The 23,499-nt window shown below is 32.8% G+C and overlaps 2 protein-coding genes across 3 annotated transcripts; one reads left to right on the top strand and one right to left on the bottom strand.

The window, feature by feature from the left end:
* Positions 1 to 2,643: 2,643 nt before the first annotated feature.
* On the bottom strand, positions 2,644 to 4,674 carry LOC25491449 (rhodanese-like domain-containing protein 10). The gene is made up of 2 exons (XM_013599380.3): positions 4,083 to 4,674; positions 2,644 to 3,116 (listed from the first exon to the last, which is right to left on the bottom strand). The coding sequence occupies exons 1-2, from the start codon at positions 4,559 to 4,561 to the stop codon at positions 2,921 to 2,923; spliced, it is 675 nt and encodes a 224-aa protein (XP_013454834.3). The 5' UTR covers positions 4,562 to 4,674; the 3' UTR covers positions 2,644 to 2,920.
* A 2,297-nt stretch (positions 4,675 to 6,971) lies between these two features.
* LOC25491448 (symplekin) lies at positions 6,972 to 21,912 on the top strand. 2 transcript variants are annotated; one of them, XR_003010923.2, is made up of 28 exons: positions 6,972 to 7,354; positions 7,720 to 7,879; positions 8,615 to 8,707; positions 8,791 to 8,896; positions 9,017 to 9,185; positions 9,758 to 9,932; positions 11,871 to 12,005; positions 12,819 to 13,376; positions 13,489 to 14,103; positions 15,133 to 15,201; positions 15,874 to 15,990; positions 16,081 to 16,332; positions 16,476 to 16,523; positions 16,603 to 16,737; positions 16,859 to 17,020; positions 17,634 to 17,696; positions 17,787 to 17,894; positions 18,034 to 18,117; positions 18,191 to 18,238; positions 18,469 to 18,543; positions 19,151 to 19,246; positions 19,335 to 19,415; positions 19,504 to 19,575; positions 19,912 to 19,956; positions 20,038 to 20,121; positions 20,270 to 20,315; positions 20,982 to 21,085; positions 21,275 to 21,416. XR_003010923.2 is itself a non-coding variant. In XM_013599379.2 (27 exons), the coding sequence occupies exons 1-27, from the start codon at positions 7,137 to 7,139 to the stop codon at positions 21,417 to 21,419; spliced, it is 4,017 nt and encodes a 1,338-aa protein (XP_013454833.1). In that variant the 5' UTR covers positions 6,975 to 7,136; the 3' UTR covers positions 21,420 to 21,912. The 2 variants fall into 2 exon arrangements, 1 of the variants encoding a protein (XP_013454833.1); XM_013599379.2 differs by lacking the exon at positions 20,270 to 20,315 and having other exon boundaries at positions 6,975 to 7,354; positions 21,275 to 21,912.
* Positions 21,913 to 23,499: the final 1,587 nt, after the last annotated feature.

Genomic DNA, 23,499 nt, shown 5'->3' with positions numbered 1-23,499 from the left:
ACATCTCTTACTCAGATGGTTGTCATGGTGAAACTCAATTCTTGGTCGTGGTTTAAGGTGTTTAGACCCAATGACCTTATCGATTTTCATGCATGGGGGACTAAGCTTTCTATTTTTGTTTAGGTTACTCCACCTTGAAATGGCGATGAGTTGGCTCTGAATTTTTTGTTCCTTTTTACTTTTTCGGCTGTTGTACTCTGAACTTTGTTGAATCCCTGCAGGCACATCTTGTGCTTTGCTAGGACTGCCCCTTTTTGTCTCTTTTAATGTTGTGTCATGTTAACTAGTGCCTCTGGGGTATTAGTTAAATAATTAAAAATGGAAAGAAAAGACAAAGTTAGCATTAAAATGAACACTTTATTAAGTTTTAAAAGTAAAATACATAATTTCTAAGAAAATATTTCCTTTTATAATTGGTTAACTAGTTCCCTAGAGGCAGTAGTTAGCATTTTCCTTTAACTAGTGCCCTATAATTGGTTAGCATTTTCCTAGTGACGCCTTGTGTGAACACACTAGTTTTGGTACACGCCCCCTTCTTCCTGCACCGTACACGTGGCCTTCAACGTCTCTTTGATGAGGCGCTGCATTTCACGGAAGTCGTTAGCGCCTCCTTCTCCTATATTAGAGAGATTATATTCCGCGTCATCCTCAAAGTACGATTCATTTCCCACACACTTTTACCCACTCAATCTCATTTCTTACACTGACTCTAGCATTCCAAAATTCCCTCCATTTTTGTGTGTGGAGTTCTAATAATTATTGTCATGTTATCAAACTAAAATAAAAGCTCAACATGGAGCTATTGACGACAACTTAGAAAGTACAATTTGCATGTGAAAGATGAATAAATTGCCTCAAAGTACTAAAATTAATATAGTAATTATAAAAATAAAATTAATATTGTTTTTTTTAAGGAAATAATCAAATCCAGAAGTTTTGTGAATCTATTTTTCTATAGCTAATGTTAATGTTAGCTAAATGTGGAGGTACATTCGGATCTTGTACCATCCTCTCTTACATAATTTCCATCCATCTTGATTAACCAAACTTATGCTTTTTTATCTACTCATTGGCTTATATAATTTCCTCAAATATCTCTGTAAAAAATGACACAAATTCTTCTTAATTTCCTTCGCTCTACCTTAAATTAAGTTTGTCATAAATAATGCATGATTATATATCAATTGTAACAAATTGAATAGTAATGTTCTTCTTGATGAAATGTTTGTTAGAGTATTATGCATGTTGCTGTATTTAGTGTGCGTGTTTCTAGAGGTTACATTTTGTGTGATTTTTTTTGTTTCAAGGGTACATTTTGTGTGATTTTAATTAGGGTTAGTTGGCATTTCTGTAATTTATTGTTGGTCAAAACAAGTTCAAGCCGTGTTCGTGTGAGGTTGTACATGCTATGGCCTCGTTTAGGTAAACAACTTATATAGATGTTTATAGCATTAATATATTTTTGGTCCTTATAAATATGTCAATTTCTTGTTTTAGTCTCTCTAAAAAATTTCTTCAACTTTAGGTCCTCCAAAAATTTTTCATTTTCACTTTTGGTCCCTCCTTTAAAGTAAATTCATATATAGAATGCATATTTTTTAATGAATTTTTGCAGAAAAATTTATAATATTATAAGGATCTCTCTAAAAAAAATTGAATTGTTTACCAAAACATGAATTAAATATGAATTTTTATATTTTTAGTGGTAAAAAATTAATATTTAATTTATGTTTAGTTAAAAATTCTAATTTTTTTTTGTGTGATTTTTACAATATTCTATATATTTATGCACAATTTCATTAAAAAAATATAAAAATTTACTTAAAAATAGGGACCAAAAGTGTTGGTTGAAAATTTTATACGAACTAAAAGTTGAAGGAAAATTTTAAGAATACTAAAACGAAAAGTTAGTATATTTATTGAGACAAAAAACATATTTAACCTTGATGATTTAACAAAGTGGTAGGTCCAAAAAAATATTTGACACATTGTTTAGGACACATGATGCCTCGCATTGGTAGAAACCTTTGCCTTCCATATTCGTCGCCAAAAACCCCCGGTTGTTCATGCTGGAATTATTAAAGATGTTACTTGTACACACTTTATATGCGCTTTTTACAAGGGAAAAAATATATATCATTTTTCTCTTACTTCCATGGTAGCCTATCCTCTGGTATCGAACTGAACAAGGGAGTACATTCCATTGCTTGGAGTTACTGTCAACTGTCAAGTAAATCTGAAACCATCCACTGATCAAGGTCATGTATTCCGTAGTTAGGTTTCGAAATTATAGTACCGTTTGCAAGCCACTTTGGTACACCAATATGAAATTAACTTGGTCATACTTTTGATTTCAAGTACCATTTTGAAATACTGATATCTGATAATGTCAAAAATTAGATTGATACAAAGGCCAACTATTGAGTATTTACTTATGAATTTATCGCGTTTGGAAGTGTTTACTCACTTCTGTAAATGCATGACTTACACGTTCAATGTACCAATTTTGGAGTGTTTACTCACTTCTATAAGAAACTGACAGGAATAACTACAAGATTGCAAAGTCAAATTAAATTGAAGTTGAAACAATTAACGTGCTTGCGACAAGGTCATAAAGGCTTACACGTTCAATAGGGTACGTACTCATGAAAATTGTCAAAATATATACGAATATATTCGAGTAAATGGTCGTTTGGATCCTTGAATATGTTAGAGTGTCCTTATAGTCTCTAAATAAATCAAAATTACAAAAATATCTTTGAATGTGTCTTTTCCAAATCAAACATGTCATCGATTAGTTTGTGGAGGTTCTTGAATGTGTCTCCATTTATCGGTCCAGAAAACACACTTAGGAATGTTTAAGTTTCGATTCATTCAAAGACTATAATGACGCTATCTCACATATTTAAGGACCAGATGACTATTTACTCACAGTTTGGAGTAGTATGAGCAACTGAAGGAAGTAGTAAGAGGCTCCTCCAATTGTAGCATACTTCAACTTCTCTTTTCCTTCAACGTCTGAGAAATCATCGTCTTTTGAACGACTAAAGCCTCCAACTAACCATCCAAGATTTCTGTAACCTCCATTATACAGCTTTGAAGTTGCTGTCATTGACCTGAATAGTCACTCACCAATCAATATTTTGCTTCATTGTCATAATAATAAACTTTTTCTATATGCTAATAATGCTTTTATATTGTAAATTGGGGTGAATCACATATACAAATGAAAAAGATATATGCTAGTAAAGCTTCAAATCAATTTTATTGCACACTGCACTTTCTAACACAGTTTAACAATGACTAATCCTTGTTTGAGAACATATTTGACACACAATGTGGGTTTTATTCTCACCTCCCAGCCGGATTTTCTTCCTATACGTGATTTCAAAATCAAACTTTTGATCACTAGCTTAAACTACTCGAGTCCCTTACTACTCGGACCAACATATAGTTTGTCCAGAAAACCTATTTCATTTAAAAGCAAGCACTTAAGTGCACCAAAAACTTAAAACTTAGTTGAATCTAAGTCTATATGGTACATAGTATGATATAACCAGTGCTTTAAAACGAGATGGCACAATCCTTAATATTGTATCATAGCGGGGCGGCTGATGCAAACTCAATTGTGTTCGCAGAGGGGATATGACTTCGTGGCTGAGGTGACGGAGTTCATAAGGAATGTCAATTCGATCTCTACTATCGCCACTAACATTTTCCGTTTCTAAAATCCGTGCTCCCAGAAATATCAAAACTTGGACTTCATAGTCATTGTCAAAGACTTTATGGACAAAACTTAGGTTCTGAGATATTTTTCGCATTGTTCTTAACTTAAAATATTTATAACTCATATCTAGTAACTTCAAGGGACAAATTCAAATCTCTTTAAAAATATTCATGATTAACCACATAATTTTCTCAAAAATCATATTCTTTTCAAAATTTATTATAATTAACCACATAATATATATTTCAAGTTAAAAATTATACGAAAAAACACTTAACTAGATGCAGATAAGTTTTATCCTAACTAAATAACCATATTCTGCAAAACAAAACAAAAAAATAATCCGCATGTTTACCTTAATCCTTCTCCACATGCCACAAGAACCTTGGTACCTTTACCAGGAACAACATTTTCCACTTGACTAAGAAACTCAGAGTTAAAAGTAGTAAGATATTGACCAGTCCAAGCACCAATATAACCAAAATGAACCCATTTCTTAAGCAAAGTTAAAGGACCATTATCCTTATCTTCCACAAACATTGGCACATGCAAAGAACCTTTCACATGTGCCTTCTCTCTTTCCCAATTGGGTCTAACATCAAGAAGAACGAAACCTTCTGAGTTCATAACTGTTGAAGCATCTTTTGGCAAAATTGTTCTTATTGTACCAGATTCTATGAGTTGTCTAGCACTCATATTATTGGATGTTGCATTGATAACATGAAATCTTGATGTTTTTTGTGTGATTGTAGTGAAAGAGTTGTTTTGTTTTTGTGTTTTGTGTTTTTGAAGTGTTGAAGTGTTGAATAGATTGTATTTCAAATGAGTTGCCATATTGTGATGCTATGGATATGAATATGATGAGAACTTACCATTAAGAACTATAAACATTTGCTTTGTGAGCTTTCTTTTTTGTCTTTTTGCTGCTTGCTTTTCGATCAATCTATCTAAGAAGATTCAAAGACATTATCCTCTTCTGGATTTTTCTTTTTCTTTTTTTCAGAATTACATATTTTTAATTCCAACAAAATATATCAACCTTTTAAATTTAGTCTTTATTTAATTTTAATAGTTTTTTAGTTCTTACATGTGGATTTTGTCTTAGATGCTAAGCCATTATGTATTTTTAAATATTTTTTTCAAGCATGTTTAGAACATTATAAAAAAGTTTCTTTGTTTTATTAAAAAAAAAAAACCTACGTAAAAATGAGCTTAAAATTTAATTTTTTAAGTTCATATTTCTGTTACTTTTGTTTAAAACTTTTAACATTTAAAAATTTATATTTAATTTATTGCACGTTAAAAAATTCTAAATTTTAGTAAATAAATTTTTTATAATATTTTAAACATGTTTGAAAAAAAATTAGAGTTTAAGAATAATGAAACAAATTTAATTTTAGCAGAGACTATAAATGCGTGTAAGAAAAATTTATGGAGATTCAAAAAATAACTATTAAAATTAAATAAAGACTAAACTTAAAAAAATATCTATTTTACATGGACCAAGAACTTATTTAACCATATTATTTTTATTCTTCGATTAATTAAATAAATATTTTGCAGAGATTTTTTTTTTTTTTTGCTTCTTTTAAACTTTTGTAGTCTTAAGTTAAGTTAAAAATATCCAAGGATAGGTAATCTTAATGAAATTAAGCTTACATTAGATTCCCTCAACCTTTCAAAAAAAAAAAACTTGTATTATATTTTATTGGAAAATTCTCTAAAATTAAAATTTCATAGAAAATATTAAAGTTGGTATTTTGATGCAAATTTGTTGCTTAATTGATTTCTTTTTGTTTTTTGATAAATGAAAAACGTTAGTACACTAGTATTCATATTATATTATTATATTATGCCGAGGGTGATGATAAATTTGAAAGAAAAAAAAAACTTAATTTCATTCAATCTATAGTAGTATTACCTTGTCATGTGGTTTGTGTTTTTTTTTTACAAGAATAAAAAAATATTTATTCATTTAAATGGATAGATTACATCAATCAGTATCGCTAAAAACATAAATGATGAATATGTGAATAAAATCACAATATCTATTATTAATTACATACAACGATAAAATGTCTACAAATAATATGATAAAATTAAAGTGACTGAAATACTTATGTTTCCGAATCTACAACATATATATACACACCAAAATAATAGCCGATCTTTCAATAAGAATCAAATGAACATCGCAACAAAATAAAAATTAAATGACATTGCACAAGACGACAAACAATACAGTGATGCACCTAGATGAGAAAAAAACGAAGAAAATAAAATCTATGTTTATGTGAAAATCACTTGTTTGAATTGAAATAGATATAAAAAGACGAAGAGATGTGATTTTGGATATAAAAAAAAAAAAAAATCCAAAACCACCTTTGGATGAAGAAAATGAAAGATAATCTTAATGGTTAATAAAAGGAAAAGAATCCTTCATTTGCTAGTCGTTGTACCTTTATATAGACTGCAATCCATGCTATTTCCACTTATAATATTAGTTGCTTTTCTTACCAAGAGGTTTATGTAATCATATGAAAATTAGGATATGTAAATTCTAGCGGGGAAGAAAGAACAATATCTTGTTATTCTTACTAAACAGATCCATAATCACTTGAAAGAACCTTTGTAAGAGTAAAGAGAGAGATGGAGGGAGATTTTGCCACTTCAAAACCTTTAAAGAGTTTTTTTAAGTTTAAAAACCATTAATGCTTAATTTTATTCCCTAATGTTTCATTATATTGATAACATTAAATTTCTTTCTATTTATATTCATACTACAACGGTTAATATCGTTTTAACAAACGTTTGGATTGATGATGACTTCCTTTTTTTTTCGCGCACATTCTTTTTCTTCCATAATCACATTCCAAACATGAAATTAGTCTTACAATTAAGGATGACAAAACGGGCCAATCCACCTATCGTTAACCCGTCTAAAACAGTATAATTGTATCAACTAGAGATAGTAGCTTACGCAGGCTACCCTATCATCATAACCATCACATTGTCTTTATTCTACTATCAATTTTCGTCTTCACCCCCTCGTACTCAACACAAACAATATTTGCAAATTATATTATTTTTTTTAGGGAAATATATTTGCAAAGTATTATTATTAATAGAAATATTAACAATTGATTTCATATTTCTTGTAGAAAAAACTTTTGTAACCAAGATTTCATACTATTATCCTCTAAAACTTTATCCATGGTTTCAATCTAACAAACCCGACCCGAAACTCTCAATGAAACGACAACAGTAAACACATTCACTCATGCGTTTCACGTTTTCAAACAAATCCTCTTCTCCCTCTTCTTCATAAACCCTAATTCCTCTTTCGCTCGCAATTTCAATGCAAATTCTCCAAAATTAGGCTTTCTTCTTCTCATTCTTCTTAGTTTCCATGGTTGGAAAAGCCATGGCTGTGACTTCGCGCGAAAAACTCGCGAGTCTCGTGCATTCAGCGAAATTAGCCAGTGATATACCATCTAAGATTGAATCATTGCGCAGATTGAAAATTGAACTTCCTCAAGAAGATCCTGTTCTTCTCACTGAATTCCTCCCTCCAATTTTCGATTTTCTTTCCGATCAGTTCAGTCCTGTTCGCAAATTCGTCACTGAGTAGGTTTCATTTGAACTTTTTTTGTTTTGTGATTTTCTGATATTGTTGATTGCATTGGTTTTTGTGGTTGAATTTTGATGTGGAACTTTTATTGTGTTTTTTTAGTTGAGTTTTGTAGTTTAATTTTGATGTGAAACTTTGATTATGTGTTCTTTTGGTTGAATTTTGATGTGGAACTTTGATTATTGATTGCATTAACTTTTCTAGTTGAATTTTGATGTGAAACTTTGATTTTGTGCCTTTTTAGTTGAATTTTGGTGTGGACGATTGCATTGGTTTTTGTAGTTGGATTTTGATGTTACATTTGGATTTGAATTTTGATGCAAAATCTTGTGTTTGTTTTTTTTTCTTTCTCTGGTTGAAGGATGATTGGTGAAATTGGATTGAAGAACACAGAATTCTTGCCTGATATTGTGCCAGTGTTGATTGATGTATTGGATGATGATACACCTGCTGTTGTTCGCCAAGCTATACTTTGTGGAATCCGTTTGTTTCGTTCCACACTTGAGAAAATTGCCATTCAGGTAATTTGTTTTTTTCTTGATTCTGAACAATTGTTGGTTCAGTTGATTGGTGTTGGAACAATCTTGATGATGGATGTGATCATAATCATGCAAGTTTTAGTGTTATGTTGTGTATGGTGTGATTGTTGATGTGGTAGATGTTTTTTGGCTTAGGCCCCGCTATGGGACTAATCCTCAAGTAGTGAGACATCTGATTTTTTTAACTAGGACTGAGCTGCCTCCCAAATGGGCAACTCCAAGAATCGAACCCGGATTCTTTTCCTGAGAGAGGGTCATGTTGCCAACTCTCTCAACTTGTTGAAATTAATGCATATGAAATATAATATGTTCGGATTGCTAGGTTTTACTTTATTTTATTCACACACTTGTATACATTTGATTTTATTGATCGTATGTGAGTGTTGGAAAGGTGAGTGAATTTGGAACGTTTGATTTAGAGTTGAACATTGAATTTGTGAATGACGATTTGAGAAAAATTAGAAGTCAGGGAAGGTATCATTATAACCACATAGTTTTTCTTGGGTTTGTTATCTTTGTAACGCCTTTGATTCTGTTAACTTTTATTTTACCCTTCATAGTAAGAAAATGCTAGCATGTATTTGAACATAAACTTTGAAAATTTTAAATCTTATAGCAGTTGTCTCTAATCTTATCCAATAGCTATTGCTTTCATGTTATCATACATATACATTTTAAGATATGGGCATTTCCTTTCCTGGTTTTATTTTATTACAGGGTCTATTTTCTAGTGATTTAGACAGTGCTGTTGAATCTGCATGGGAGTGGATGGTTAAATTCAAAGACAAAGTATACTCAATAGCATTTCAAGTAAGTAATTGCTCTCTTGATAATATGAAATCACTTGCTTTTGTATATTGTCTGATGGTTGTACTCTATAACTTGCTTAAAAGAATGGGAGGGGTGGAGCAAAGCTGCTGGCACTGAAATTTGTTGAAGCAGTTATTCGTCTTTACACACTTGATCCTAATGGTTCCGCAGAACCCAATTCTCATCAAGGTATTGTTTCAAGTTTGGTTAGTTAATATCGCCAGTCTTTTAAAACAGTATGTGCCAATCTGTTGTTATCGTAAGCCTCTAATCACCTGCTTACATGGGTTCTCATATTTTTTTGTTTAGGAAAACGACCGGTATTTAATATATCATGGCTGAGGCGGGATCATCCTGTACTTAACATTGGAGATATGTCAATGGAAGCCAGTAATAGTTTGGGTCTCTTGCTTGATCAACTCAGGTTTCCAACTGTCAAGTCTCTTGGTAACTCGGTAATCATTGTGCTAATTAAAAGGTATGCATCTTTTCTTTCATGGCCTCATGATCTAAATATTTTCTCACCTCTTGCTCACTGCTCTCTCTCTCTCTCTCTCTCTCTCTCTCTCTCTCTCTCTCTCTCCCGCTCCCTCACACACACACTGTGAACACTGTGCTAATTAAAAGGTGTTCAATCAATTCTTTTAACTGTTCACTTTCTGCCCAAAATGCCTGCTTAACAGTCACATGACTTGTGTTGTTATCCTGTTGACAAATGCATAATGATCAGATGACAGAGAATATTATGTTTTCACATCCTGATGAAACATGCATGATAAATAGATAATCAGTATTTGCTTGCTCATCTTAGCCTTTCAAACTTGTTCATGGGTACAAAGGCATCCAAAGAGAAAAAAACCGACCAGGTTTTGGTTGGAAGAAAAACAAATTTTTATTTTGCAATGTTTGACACTAATTCGAGGATTGTTAAATTGTTAGATTATTTTTTTTATTGCTTGCAATTACTGATTACTGTTTACACTGTTTGTAAAAATCTATTGCTCAAATGCTACTTTATGACTATTAACTTCCTCTCTGGTTTATTCCCAGCCTTTCAGCCATTGCAATAGAAAGGCCTGCATTCTATGGACGCATCTTGCCCGTTTTGCTCAGTTTGGAACCCTCAACCTCTGTTGTCAATGGGGTCTGTGTGTCTGCAGCACATCTTGCTTTAAAGAAGGCCTTTCTTACGTGCACAGAATGCACACATCCAAGTGCTGCCCCGGTATTTCTGACAAACCAAGATGTTCTTGATACCTTGATTGTTTAATCTTGTTGTTGAGTTCTAGTTTTCATTATTTTATCTATTTTTTGGTATGTGTCTACTTTTAAAAATTTCTTCAATTTTATATCATGAACAGCTTCATATTTGCCAACCCCACCCAGAGAAAAGGCTTTTGTTGTTGATAAACAGCTACATATTTTTATATAATTTTCTCCTTTTATGTATGGAAAATGCTTGTTATTATGAAAATAGCCCGGAATCAGTTACCAGTTACCACTGTCTGATTATTTTTTCCTCCTCTCTCTCTCTCTCTCTCGTCTCTTTTTTATTGGCTGATTTCCATTTGAACTTTGTGTGCATAAATTTTGAGTTATATAACACTCAAGATTCATTTTATTATATCCAACAGTTTTTTAAGTGTATTTTGTCGTTTGCAATATTTTTATTGTAATCACCATACTTCTGCTCCCATAGGGCACAATGCATCCTCAATATTTTAATGGAACATTTTTGGCTTGCTGCCATGAACTGCCATACACCATTTATAACATTGGAGTCTTCTAAACCATTTGATGAATGACAATAAATTGTTAGGAATTAATAGGGTAGACACTTAGGGTATTCATGAGTGAATCAATGGTAGGAAATATGCTAATTGAGGTTCATTTGTTGTACAGTCAGGTAGAATATAAGCAGGAGTTTTGGGCACTGTGCAGGATTCTTAGTTTTCATTTAAAAGACCATCCATCATATAGAAAAAAAGACTTAACCCGTTTGCTATCCAAGTCTGAAGCCCAAAATCATAATCATAACTAGAGGAAAGACGAGCACTGTGCCCGTCTTTCCACTCTTTAATTGTGCTAACGCGTGTAGATTATCAACTAAATTTTGCATGTAAATTACAAACGATATTTTATATAAAATTTTTGATATAGATATCTTTGGTTAAAAAAGAGGTATACATATTTGTGACTTTGAAATGTAACAAACTCAACAAATATTTATCTTTTTCAATGACAACAATAATATAACAAAAATTCTTAATCTTTTTTAATAACACCAACAATATAACATTATTATACGAAAATTTGCTTAAGGGTATAATTGGAATAACAAAAAACCATCCCAAAATCTTTCAAAAAGGGGCTATTTTCTTTATATATAGTATAGATTATTCGCAAAAGTACTGTGTCCTTAACTCTGGCAAAGCCCTACTTTTCTTGCTGTTGTGGGTGCAATTGTGGGGGGAGGGTTGGAAGAGAACAGTGAATCAAATCATGGGTGGGTTCCTGCATTTGAAATTGAAGATGAAAGTTGAAGATGATATTCATGTGAATGATAGAAATCAGAGACGAAAAAACATTAGGTTTGGGCCTTTAAAAACCTTGAGAAAAGGAATACATTATAAAATTATGAGTCAACATGTCCTACCTTGACTCTAACCTACCACAACCCAATAGTCAGGCAACCTGACCTACCCTGACTCCAACCCGCTACAACCCAACTGGCCTACAATGGCTGACAAATAAGGATAAACCAACAATTAGACTCGTTTTGCAAAGTATTTATTTTGAAGTTGGAGAACCACCAACTCTTTTATTTGTAAATGTGTAATAATTGCAAAGTATTTATTTTGAAGTTGGAGAACCAACTCTTTTATTTGTAAATGTGTAACAATGCATTAGTTCTCTCAAATGAAATATACATTGTAGCAGACTGAAAATTTGTGGCATTATATTATGTGTGGGGAAAAGTCAATGCACTTTGGATTGCCCATTTCCTTGTTTAAACTATAAAGTTGATTGTTTATGAAAAGGGAGAGCTTAAAAATATCAAAATGGATGCTTTCAATCTTATTACTTTTTCCTTAAATGAGGCTTATAAACTTTATAAACGAGACCATAGAAGACTGATATTTTTCTTGTTTTTCCTTTGAAGTGGAGAGATCGTTTGGCAGGTGCCTTGAAGGAGATGCAGTCTGAAGGGAAGGCAGATCAGGTGTTCCATCCAATCTCTGCAAGTAACGAAAGTATATTACAGAGAGAGGAGGATTATCAACCAGTTATTATCAAGGTAACCAGTACAATCTGTTGGATATATTTTTATTTTTCTGTTCGTTATATATTTTATTTGAGTTGTGTATATATGAATATGAAGGTGGTTTATATGCTGGATGAAATATTACTGATGTGACTGAATAGAGATGCATTTATTGTTTAAAATTGTTTTGTTTGTATGTTAAAGGGATTGGCAGTACTCACTCCATTTGTAAATATCAGCCATTTTTTCGATAGAGAATAGTTCTATTTCTTTTTTTTGAGAGGTTGTTTTATTTTATTTGTTGCTTTAGAGAATCAAGATCACATTTTCTTACATTTTATTTTTTGTCTATTTTTTTCTCCAGTTATTGGAACTTGGAAAGGGCATTAAAGGGGCCGTAATATATTATAATTGACGGCATTAATAATTTTCTTAAAATTACTGGAATACAATATTTTCCATAATGGATAATTTAGTAAAATTTAGTTATATTTTTATATAACTGATGCTGATTCTGGCGTTACAAATAGGGTCATGACTGTGATCATACAAATGAATTGCCAATAGATATTTTAGAATCAAAAGTATTAGTTTTAGAATTTACAAACACAGTTGGGTCATGTCTGTGTGATAATACAAATGAATCTTCATGGATAATTTGTTAAGTTTTATTATATTACTTATTTTAGTGTACTAGTTATTATCTTTCTTTCTGAGAAAGTTTTATAAAACTTGTGGGCCAAAAGAAATCTTACACAAATTATTTAACTATAGTATGACATCAGTACGTTTATACACTGAAATATCAGGTGTTGCTTTTCAATTATTGATGACCACATTTTACAGGAAGAGGATACTGCAGGAAGTTCGTTTGATTCAGGGCACGTTAATTTGGGACGAAAACGATCAGGATCACAAAATGGCAGTGATTTAGCTGAAGATGCAGATGTTCCTGGAAAACGTGTTAGAACAACAACTGATGGTTTAAAAACACCTAAAATGGAGTTAGATGAATGTACTGCTAACACACAAAATGACACTCCTTCGACTGTACCAGCATTTTCAAAAGGAGATGTGGATAACGGGCCTGTACAGCAGCTTGTTGCCATGTTTGGTGCTTTGGTTGCTCAAGGTGAAATGGCTGTTGCATCTTTGGAAATTCTTATCTCAAATATTTCTGCTGACTTGTTAGCTGAGGTGGTGATGGCAAATATGCGTTATCTGCCTCCAAATTGCCCTAATGCTGACGGAGATGAACAGTTGCATGACATTAGTATATTTGGTTCTCAAGACAAGGCTAAATATCCACAATCATTTGTGGCTGGTGTTATGTCACTTTCTAGTACTTTTCCACCTGTTGCTTCACTTCTTGATGCTCATCAATCAGTGTCCAATGATTTAGTGGTATAATTTATGTATTTGGTGTTTTTTTGTTTGTTTTTACACTTTACGTTTTTATTGTTTATTTCTTAAAGTTATCCTTTGACTAAAACTTTGATGTACACAAATATTGTAGAAATCTCAAGGGGACGAAGAAATTTCTTCAACTGGAGTAGATAGCAGTGTTATCCATTCTGGCATGATTCTTTCATCTCAAAATGCACCATCCCCTACTGATTTTCCATCTTCTGATACTTGTATACCTGGAGTGGAGAATGTCAGTACATCTCTGCCTCCTGACATAGATGATGTAGGCAATTTAGAGAGTGGAATCCCTGGCCTGGATTCTTTTGGTCGAAATGATGCATTGTCAGAAACTTTGGCTGCTCCCTCATTGGCTTCCACTGATATGCAAATAGAAGATGCCAGTCAAGAGCAAGCTACAAGTTTAGATAATAGGTCACCCTCGAACTTAGTTCCATCAATGTCGGCAGATAAATCTGAAGAGCTGAGCCCAAAAGCAGTTGCTCCAGATGTCAATAGCTTGGTGTCCTCAACAGCTACTTCAGCTGTGTTGCCTTCTCGTCTAGTATTGCCAAAGATGATTGCTCCAGTTGTTGATCTTGCAGATGAACAAAGGGATCATTTGCAAACATCATGCTTTATGCGCATCATTGATGCATATAAGCAAATATCTGTAGCTGGAGGCTCAAAAGTTCGATTTTCGATACTTGCTTATTTAGGAGTCGAGGTGAAAATTCTAACTTATCAAGAATGTCAGGTTTTTTCATTTCAGCTGTGCAGTGACAAATGAGGTTAAGTGCTTGATATAGGAATTTGTATGTTCAAGACTTTTTTAAAAGCCTGGAACCCACTCTGTATATTCTTTGTTGTATTCTGTAACTGTGTTGATAACACTTAGGGTTAATGGTGCTTTACCCCCCTGTAATATAGGTCATTTTCGGTTTTCCCCCCTGTATTTTTTTTTTTATTAGCCCCCTGTAAAAAAAAATTGTTTTGGAATACATAGGTCATTCAAAAACGAAAATTTCTGCAAAAAAAAAAAAAGGTTTTTGAACGACTTATTAAGGGGGGGTATTCCAAAACAATTTTTTTTTTTTTACAGGGGGTAAAACACTATTAACCTTTAAACTTATACTGACCTTTAGCTTCTGATGTTCCCTTCTATTTTAGATACATTTATCTCTAGTAGGAAACTATTAACATTTACCTGAGGTTTGCTGATATGACCTGTCTTTTACTTTCAGAAATCACACTAGCCTGTCCTATTTTACATTTTTATCAGACGTATAGTAAAACCAAAATATTTTTCAAACGCCACTCTTTTATTTCACACACAATCATGTACCCACTAAGATGAGATGGTAAGTAAAATTTCATCAAATTGTGGAGATTTGTGTCATTAAGGCTTAGTTTTTTTAGGGGTTATGATTGTATCAGAGCTATAAGAACATGTGATCTTCAGAATTTCCCCTCCAAATATCTTTTCTTTTATTAATCAAGATTTTATATTGCCTCATGCTTAAACTATCTGGTCTACAACGATCCATCACTTCAAACATTATTTTTTCTTATTACCTGTTTCACAGATCTGAATTTGATGCAATTAGGATATAAATTTCCATCCCTAGTCGAATGCATGCTTATTATGTCTTCGTGCTTACACTCAGTTTTTCTTTTTTCCTTCTAGATAAATGCTTTTAACTAGTGGAATGTAACTATTTTTTTTTTCTTTTTCCTTTTATCATTCGTCATGCAGTTTCCTTTGGAATTAGACCCGTGGAAATTGTTGCAAAAGCATATTTTGATTGATTACTCAGGTCATGAGGTAAGCGCTTTCCCTATGTGTTAATTACTGCTTCATACCAATTTTTCTTTCTATTAGCTTTGGCATGACTAATACAGTGAAGTGAACTCTTTCCACCTAACCTCTGAACTAATTGAAAGAAAGAAAGCAATGTATATTATCTTTATATATTTCTTTACTCTAAATTAACATGTCTCGTCATTTTAATTTATTTAAATTAAGATACCATGTTAAACCACCTTTAATTTTGTTTTTCCTTAAAATTGGAGAGTAAACACACACACACACACGAATTTCAAAATTAATCAAGAAGACAAGAACCAACCTTTGAAAATGTAGGTCTCTTTAGAAAAAACTTATGGGTTCGTTTGTAATACATGTTTTGTTTTGTCAAGATAGAAATGTGTGCCACGCTTTATGCTTAAAATCTAAAAAGAACCTGTTTAAATGTATTTGGTTGGTATGCCATGTACTATAATGGAAGCTGTCGTTTGTAGAGCTAACAATATATGATGCTTTCACTCAGTTCATCTATTGTTTTGAACATGTTAACTAGTAAATCCAATCATTGTGTTGTTAATGAACTATTTAAAGACACTAATGTTTAAATAAACTGTAAGTTAGCAACTATTATGTGCCATCTGCATTTGTTAATAATCCACAGACGCTGACAATGTGTGCCTTGTGTGTCAGGGACATGAGTTGACATTGCGTGTCCTCTACAGGTTATTTGGTGAAGCTGAAGTGGAGCCTGACTTCTTTTCTTCCACAACTGCAGCTTCTGTATATGAAACATTCCTCCTAACAGTGGTCTGTATTTATTTATTATTATTTTTTTATTTGTTTCTTGTTTGTCCATTTGCAAGGCCAAAGTTGAGCTTTGTTTCACTTCTAATGTAGGCAGAAGCACTTAGAGATTCTTTTCCACCATCGGATAAATCATTAAGTAAACTGCTCGGCGAATCTCCTTATTTACCAAAATCAGTTTTAAAGATTTTAGAGAACATGTGCTCTCCTGGAAATGGGGATAAGATTGAAAAGGAATCACACACATTGAATGTGGATAGAGTTACTCAAGGTCTAAGTGCTGTATGGAGTTTGATTCTTCTAAGGCCTCCCATTCGAGAAACTTGTTTAAAAATTGCTTTACAGGTTTTTCTCATACCTTTTATATTAAATATCTGTGTTCCTTGAATTTTAGGACCTGAGTTTTCAAACCTTGCTTCCCTTAGCATTAGTAAATTTCTGTGTCTAACTAACTGTTCTTTGATCCTTTTATAATTTTTCATTGAAAGAGTGCAGTGCATCACGTGGAAGAAGTGCGGATGAAAGCAATACGCCTGGTACTTGAGCATAATTTCCTGTTGAAGAATATAAATGACTGGATAAAAACACATGTCTTACTTTCGGCTCTTCTTGCAGGTAGCAAACAAACTTTATCCTTTATCATCAATTTCTAAGGAAATAGAAGATTTTGCAAAGGAAATGGTGTTCTCAGTGATGAGTAGTGATGCTTCTGAAGCTACTGATGAAGGGTCCGTTGCTGATTCACAAAAGGTATTCACATTTTTGTGAATTTACTTTTATCTTTTCTGATTAGAGTCTATTGACAGCGGGATTTTGCCACATTTTTATTGAACTAGATATACTAATTTTCTTTTTCTCTTTTCCTTTTCAGGGACCTGATGTTGAAAAGGTTATAAATGAACCATTGTCTTTGAGTGGCAGTACTAAGGATGTCTCAGATAATCGGCAATCAAGCACATCTGAGGGCACCTCGCCACTTTCAGTTTCCGAGGCTCAGAGGGGCATGTCATTGTTTTTTGCTTTGTGCACAAAGGTATTGTGTTATTTCCTGGTAATATTCAGTTGAGATTATAGGGGTTAGTCCTTCGGTTATTGAAGGAGTAAAAGTAAATAAAAATAAAATTATTTTGATATGATGTGAATTATATGTTGGGTATTATGTAAATAGCACTTATCATATTTGTAATATTAGACTTTTAATTTGATTATAGAAGGAATCAAATCATGATATATAATATATATGGACATACGCAGACCAGTCTAAGAGCCTAACTCTTGGGGTTTTGTACTAGTAGACATATGCAGACCAATCTAGTAGGCTTTCCTCATATCTTAGACTAACTTTTGGGGTTGTGGCCAAAAGCCTAAATTCTAATACGGTATTAAATTCTATACTAAATTAAAAAACTCTTCATAAATAAGGAAATATATCAAGGTATATAAGAAAATATGGAGATCAGTCCTATGAAATGATCTGAGTTGGAGATCCAAATCCAATCAAGATATTATAAAATAATTTACACATATGTGACAGATTCTTCTATATTTTGCATGTTCTGTAACTTTTTTTTTGAACAATGCATGTTCTGTAACTTGTTTTAATTGTTTGGTCAAAAGTACCTTATATTGATGTTTTGTGATGACAGAAACACTCTCTCTTTCGCGAAATATTTGTCATCTATAGAAGCACATCAAAAGCAGCAAAGCAGGTTTCAGATTTTGATATATGGTATTCTAGTGAATATTATTAAGTTTTTGTTTTTGGTCACAAGATTTATCTTGTTAATTGTATGGTGCAGGCTATTCATCGTCAGATTCCCATACTAGTGCGTACATTGGGTTCATCTTCAGATCTCCTTGAAATTATATCGGATCCCCCAAATGGAAGTGAGAATCTCCTAATGCAGGTTTACTGTTTTACCTTATAATTTTTTGCGAAAGTTAAAATTATCAGAAATATAATGAATTCTGTTTTACCATATAATTTTTTGTGAGAATCTCTTGGTAACATATTGAGTATTGATATTTTTACATTGGCCATGTCAGGTGTTGCATACACTTACTGATGGTACGATCCCTTCTAAGGATTTAATAGTTGCCGTGAAAAGGTTACATGATTCAAAACTTAAGGTATGCTAAAATTTCCCGTTCAAGTTTTGTAGTGAAAACACAGTATTCCGCCTAATACCTGTTTCCTTTACAGGATGCAGAGATTCTTATTCCAATATTGCCATTCCTACTGAAAGATGAGGTACTTCCTTTTTTTTCTTTTCATTTGGATATAAATTTAACTGTTATAGACTTTTAGTATATAATTATAATGTGAATTCAAATCAAGAAAGAATTGTAATGTAAAGTATCATCAACGAATCATGTAAGAATTCTTAGTCAGACATTTTTTTTTTTGTGTTTACTTTCAAATTATCTTGAAATATCTTGTTTTTCATTTGGCGAATATGTTTTTAACAATCCTTTTAATAGGTAATGGCGGTTTTTCCAAACATTGTTAACCTGCCTCCGGAGAAGTTCCAAGGAGCACTTGGTCGCATACTGCAGGTATGCTTCACTCCTGTTTAGAAAAAAATCAGAGTTGCTAATTCATGTGGAACCTACGAAGACTTTTTTCACTTTTTAAAGGTTAAGTAGGGTTAGAACCAAGTTTTGGATTCCAAATCTAGGATTGTAAGCTATGTATTTTTGGAAATTGTAAAAAATTCTCAAGATATACAAAGGCAAGAATTAAGTGAAAAATTGTGATAAATAACTGTTAGATATAAAACTATTCATATGTTTTCACCTAACAACTTAGCTTTAGAATAAGGTTTGAATATTTTAAAAAGAACAAAGTGCAGTAGAGAGGAATGAAACAAAGCTTCTGTCTTATTATTTGGATTTTCAATACTGAAGTTTTCATTCCAATGTACTGTATAGTATGCAAAAACAGTATTTCACGGTGCACTATATAAAACTTGCTTTTCTTAGGATTAGCATTACACCCATGTGAAATTTAGCGCTTGTAGCTGCAGTTTTTAGGAGATACTTTCATGATCAATAAAGGTTGTGGGAAGTATGCTCCACAATGTACTAATAAGAAAAATATTGTTCAGAACCATGAACACGTTTTTAGTTATTAAATTAAATTAATTGCAAATTTCTTATACAGGGATCATCGCAATCTGGTCCAGTGCTTACACCAGCTGAAGTATTAATTGCTATTCATGGAATTGATCCGGAAAGAGATGGAATTCCCTTAAAAAAGGTAGTGCACTTATGATGATTAGGTTTGTGCATCATGTTTATTCAAGAAATCAAGATACATTTTGCATAACTGAAGTATCTACATGCAGGTAACTGATGCGTGCAATGCTTGCTTTGAGCAGCGACAAACTTTTACTCAAGAAGTTCTTGCCAAAGTTTTGAATCAATTGGTATGTTATGTGGGAATTGCTTTATATGATTATTGGAAAGGATATTCAACATAGTTTGATCTCATACAACAGATGCTCTTCCCTGCAGGTTGAGCAAATTCCTCTCCCTTTACTGTTCATGCGTACAGTATTACAAGCAATAGGTGCTTTTCCAACACTGGTAAGAAGGTCACTTGTACAAGGAAATGTAATAATGAACAAAAACTTGTTTGATTATTGTTGTGCGAAAGAATTTAGGAATAATGAATAAAAACTTATTTGAGTATTGTTGTGCGACAGAATTTAGGAATGTTATTAGTAATGATTGCTTTGTGTATCGATCAGTTTTGCACGCCCATATAGATCCCTCAAAGCTACTTTTCTTGTCTTTGGCAATTGAATTATTTCCTTATTTTCCAAAAAAACTCTACCATCATTCCTTGTTATATGTTTTCTTTTTGCTCGATATTAAACTTGATATGTTTGCAAAAATTATTGACTTGGTTAATTTCTACAGGTGGACTTTATCATGGGGATTCTTGCTCGTCTTGTAAAGAAGCAGGTGATTATTTGATCAATCTTGTATTTGATAATCCACTTAGCTGTTCAGTGTACATATGCATGACTAAATGAGTTGTTGTAGGTATGGAAATACCCAAAGTTGTGGGTAGGATTCTTGAAGTGTTTGCAATTGACAAAACCTCAATCATTTGGTGTTTTGCTTCAGGTATTATCATTTGTCAGGCACTTATTATCATTTTTAACTGTTTGGTGTTTCCATATTCCTATGCTTTAGTCTCCATAATATGATGTTCTCAATAAGTATTGGATTAGTTCAACACTGCACCTTCACATATACTTATTTTGTATGACAGAATGAACAATTTATTGAAGGATGCAAATATCAGTTATCATTACCATGTAAGATTTATCTACGTGCTGACATGATATCTGTCAGAATTAAAAATAATTTAAACCAATGATTTTTACTGTCAACGGTAAAGAAGCATAAATATACTGTTAAATGACTTAGGCGTTCATTGTGATTAGTATTCTGTTTAACACCAGTAGCACCAATTTGGATGCAACTTGATGGATAATGTAAATATGACTGCTGTTAGATGAATATTTGTATATTCTTTTGGAGTGGTGAGAATTGCTGTTAGAGAATTGATTTTCGGGTATTGAGAGATTCCAATATCTGACTTAAGTATAATAAAAAGGAACTGTGAAGTGTATAAACAAATTAAAAAAGGTAATTCAGGTTATTAACTTTTTAAATACGTAAACTGATCTTGTTTAATTATCAAGTCGATGTCAACTGATGCTTTCAATTAGTTTTTAGAACATCTTGCTGCTCGTTTGGTACAAAAACTTGTGGCAGAAGGAAACCTAAAAGGACAGAAAGAAAATCTATACTTTTGAATATCCTTATGTTCAGTTTTTAAAAATTTCTTGGGAATATTTCCTTTTGCTCTATTCTTTCTCAACTTGCTTTCATGATTTCTGGGTGGTCTTTGTGAAAGCTCTCGTATCGTTTAAAAATAATGTTCTAATGTGTTTCTGGTGGTGTCTGCTTCTGTTCAGCTACCTCCACCACAACTGGAAGCTGCATTAAATAGAATTGCTGCACTGAAGGCACCATTGATTGCCCATGCCAGCCAGCCAGATATACAATCTTCACTTCCCAGGTTCATTAATCACTCGGCATAAAAATGCCATTATTTTACTGTTCCTTTCCCCTTCTATATTTATTCCATTTTAAAGGTGGAAGTTTTATACATTACTTCTGCATTTAAAATTTGTTTCGGTTTGGGCAGGGGAAAGCAATGTTTTTCACCGTGTTGCCAATATCAATTCTGAGTTTTATTTTTGTTCAGGTCTGTGCTGGTTGTTCTTGGCATTGTTTCCGATTCTCAGGTTCCAAGTCAGCCACAAACTAGTCAAACACAGACAGGTGAGACAAGCAACTCAGATAAGGACACAATGACAGAAAAATCCAAAGAATCGTCTACAGCAAGCTAAACTGAAATTAGCACTCAAGTAAATTATAGCCGAGACCAGTGAGAGACTAAGCTGCTTCTAGCTATCTCAATACAAGGGAAAGAATTAGCCAGAATTGATGAACTTGACATATGCAAATGGCTGAATAGTTGGTCAATGTGTCAAGGATTTTGTACAATTTCATCAGGCTACAACCTGGCTTGTACATATATGTAGGTGGAATGATGTATATTAGAACGGTATACCAAGAACCAAGCTATCTTAAATTGGTCACAAGAGCAGAGTGTTACTGTTAGGAAAGTATACATGATATATTGATCCCCTAGTGGATGTCTTTCTTACGTTAGCTTTAACATTATGCATCTAGGATTTAGACATGTATCTTTGATTCTTTACTTATCCTTTTGTAATAATATTGCGGTTTATTTAATTTACTTCCTTATAAGACTTTGTAACGATATAAATAATGAATGGAATGGCACAGATCTGAGTTATTTTTATTAATGTTTTTAAATTGTTTATGTAAGATTTTTTTTTCTTTCCAAAAGCATAGTTCATATAAGAGAATCATGTGATACTAAATTTGAGTTTGGATTGAATAATGAATAGTTTATTTGGACATTTCTATTGGTGTTAGTCAATACTTGTCAGAGTATTGGGCTAATATTATGAAGCAACTCTCTATAAGCTGTTCTCTAATTTTGTCAAATGATAACCTATGAAAAAACCCTGTGGTTTATGTGAAACAACTTAACCTCTTACAGCTTTTGATAAACTTTATAGGATAAATTATCTTTTGCTGGGAGTCACTTTGTTTAGATCTATCATTAAGGCTATTCCAGTTTATTCTGTGATGATTATGACTATTCTCAGTGATTGCCATTTAAGATTCGGAAGGCTTTCTTTAGGATGATGATGGTGGTGACCAAAACATGCATATGGTCAAATGTGATACCTTAACTTTCTTAAGGTTATGTGAGTTCTAGCTATCCGGGACATCCTAACTATGAATGATGCTTGTTTGATGAAAATGAGTTAATCGTTACAGGCTTGAGATGCTAGCATTTGGTGCCAAAATGTTGCGGGGAAAGTATGCATGTAAACTCTCTTACTAGTGGAGTAGATTTGACCAAGCTCATATTCTTTTATTTAGAACGGTGTGCCTAATGTTTGCCCTTTGATGCAACAATATGTTTTGGGTTGTTGGAAATGTGAAGTCATTGTTTGAAAGGACGATAGTTGGATTTTACAGTTTGTTTGAAATGGTGGGGAAGTTTTGCATTGAACCGTTCAAAATTTGATTGATAGCTCTACTCATTCGAAGTGGGGTCTTTTGAGATTTTGTTTTTGCATATTTGTCAAGTTCTATTTGGCTCCAGTGCTATTTTGAACTTGAGGATGATTTCCTGATTTAGGCGGGATGCTTCTTATAAGTTATAAGGTGTGAAGTCTTTGAGGAGGTATTAGACATGACAACTTAAACAACATCCATTTGATAAAGAAACCCTGCAATGATTAGGCGTGGGTGTGGTTTTCCCCGAATTTCTAAGTCATGTGCTGGCCCGACTTCCGTTGGGGCAAGGATTTGTGCTCAATTTTCAAACCCGATGAAATTCAGGTGCTGGTGCAGGTTTTTTGTGAGTATTCGAGGTCAGAGGTGGAGAAGGCAAAGACCCCACCCGCTCAGTTGTAATACCTAGGTGGTATTCATCTGACGTTTAATGTCATTGTTTTAGTGCGGATGAATCTATTGTTCAGATTTTGAGATTTTGTCCACATGTGAGTCTTGTTTGGTGCCATTTAGTTTTAAATTTGATTAAAGTGAATCTCTTCATGTGGTGTTTGTCTGTTGGGTGCACTTAAACCTGGACCTTTGTGGCTGAAGTTCATATACCATCTCATGGAGAAATGTTTGGAAAACAATGTGTTGTTACTCAAGACTTTAGTATGAAGTGTATATGAACTGTTTTTTACCTTAAACTCAAATCCGTTAAACTAGTTAACAATTCTATATTTTGTAAGTTCTTATACTATTATTAGTATGTGTTTTGTCCTATTTAGAAAGTTCGATTGAGGAACATAAAAGAGTAGTAGTTACACC

This window comes from Medicago truncatula, chromosome 4, assembly GCF_003473485.1.
Source record: "Medicago truncatula cultivar Jemalong A17 chromosome 4, MtrunA17r5.0-ANR, whole genome shotgun sequence".
NCBI classification, from domain to species: domain Eukaryota; kingdom Viridiplantae; phylum Streptophyta; class Magnoliopsida; order Fabales; family Fabaceae; genus Medicago; species Medicago truncatula.
The sequence above is the reverse complement of the archived record's forward strand: the minus strand, read 5'-3'. Positions and strand labels throughout refer to the sequence as shown.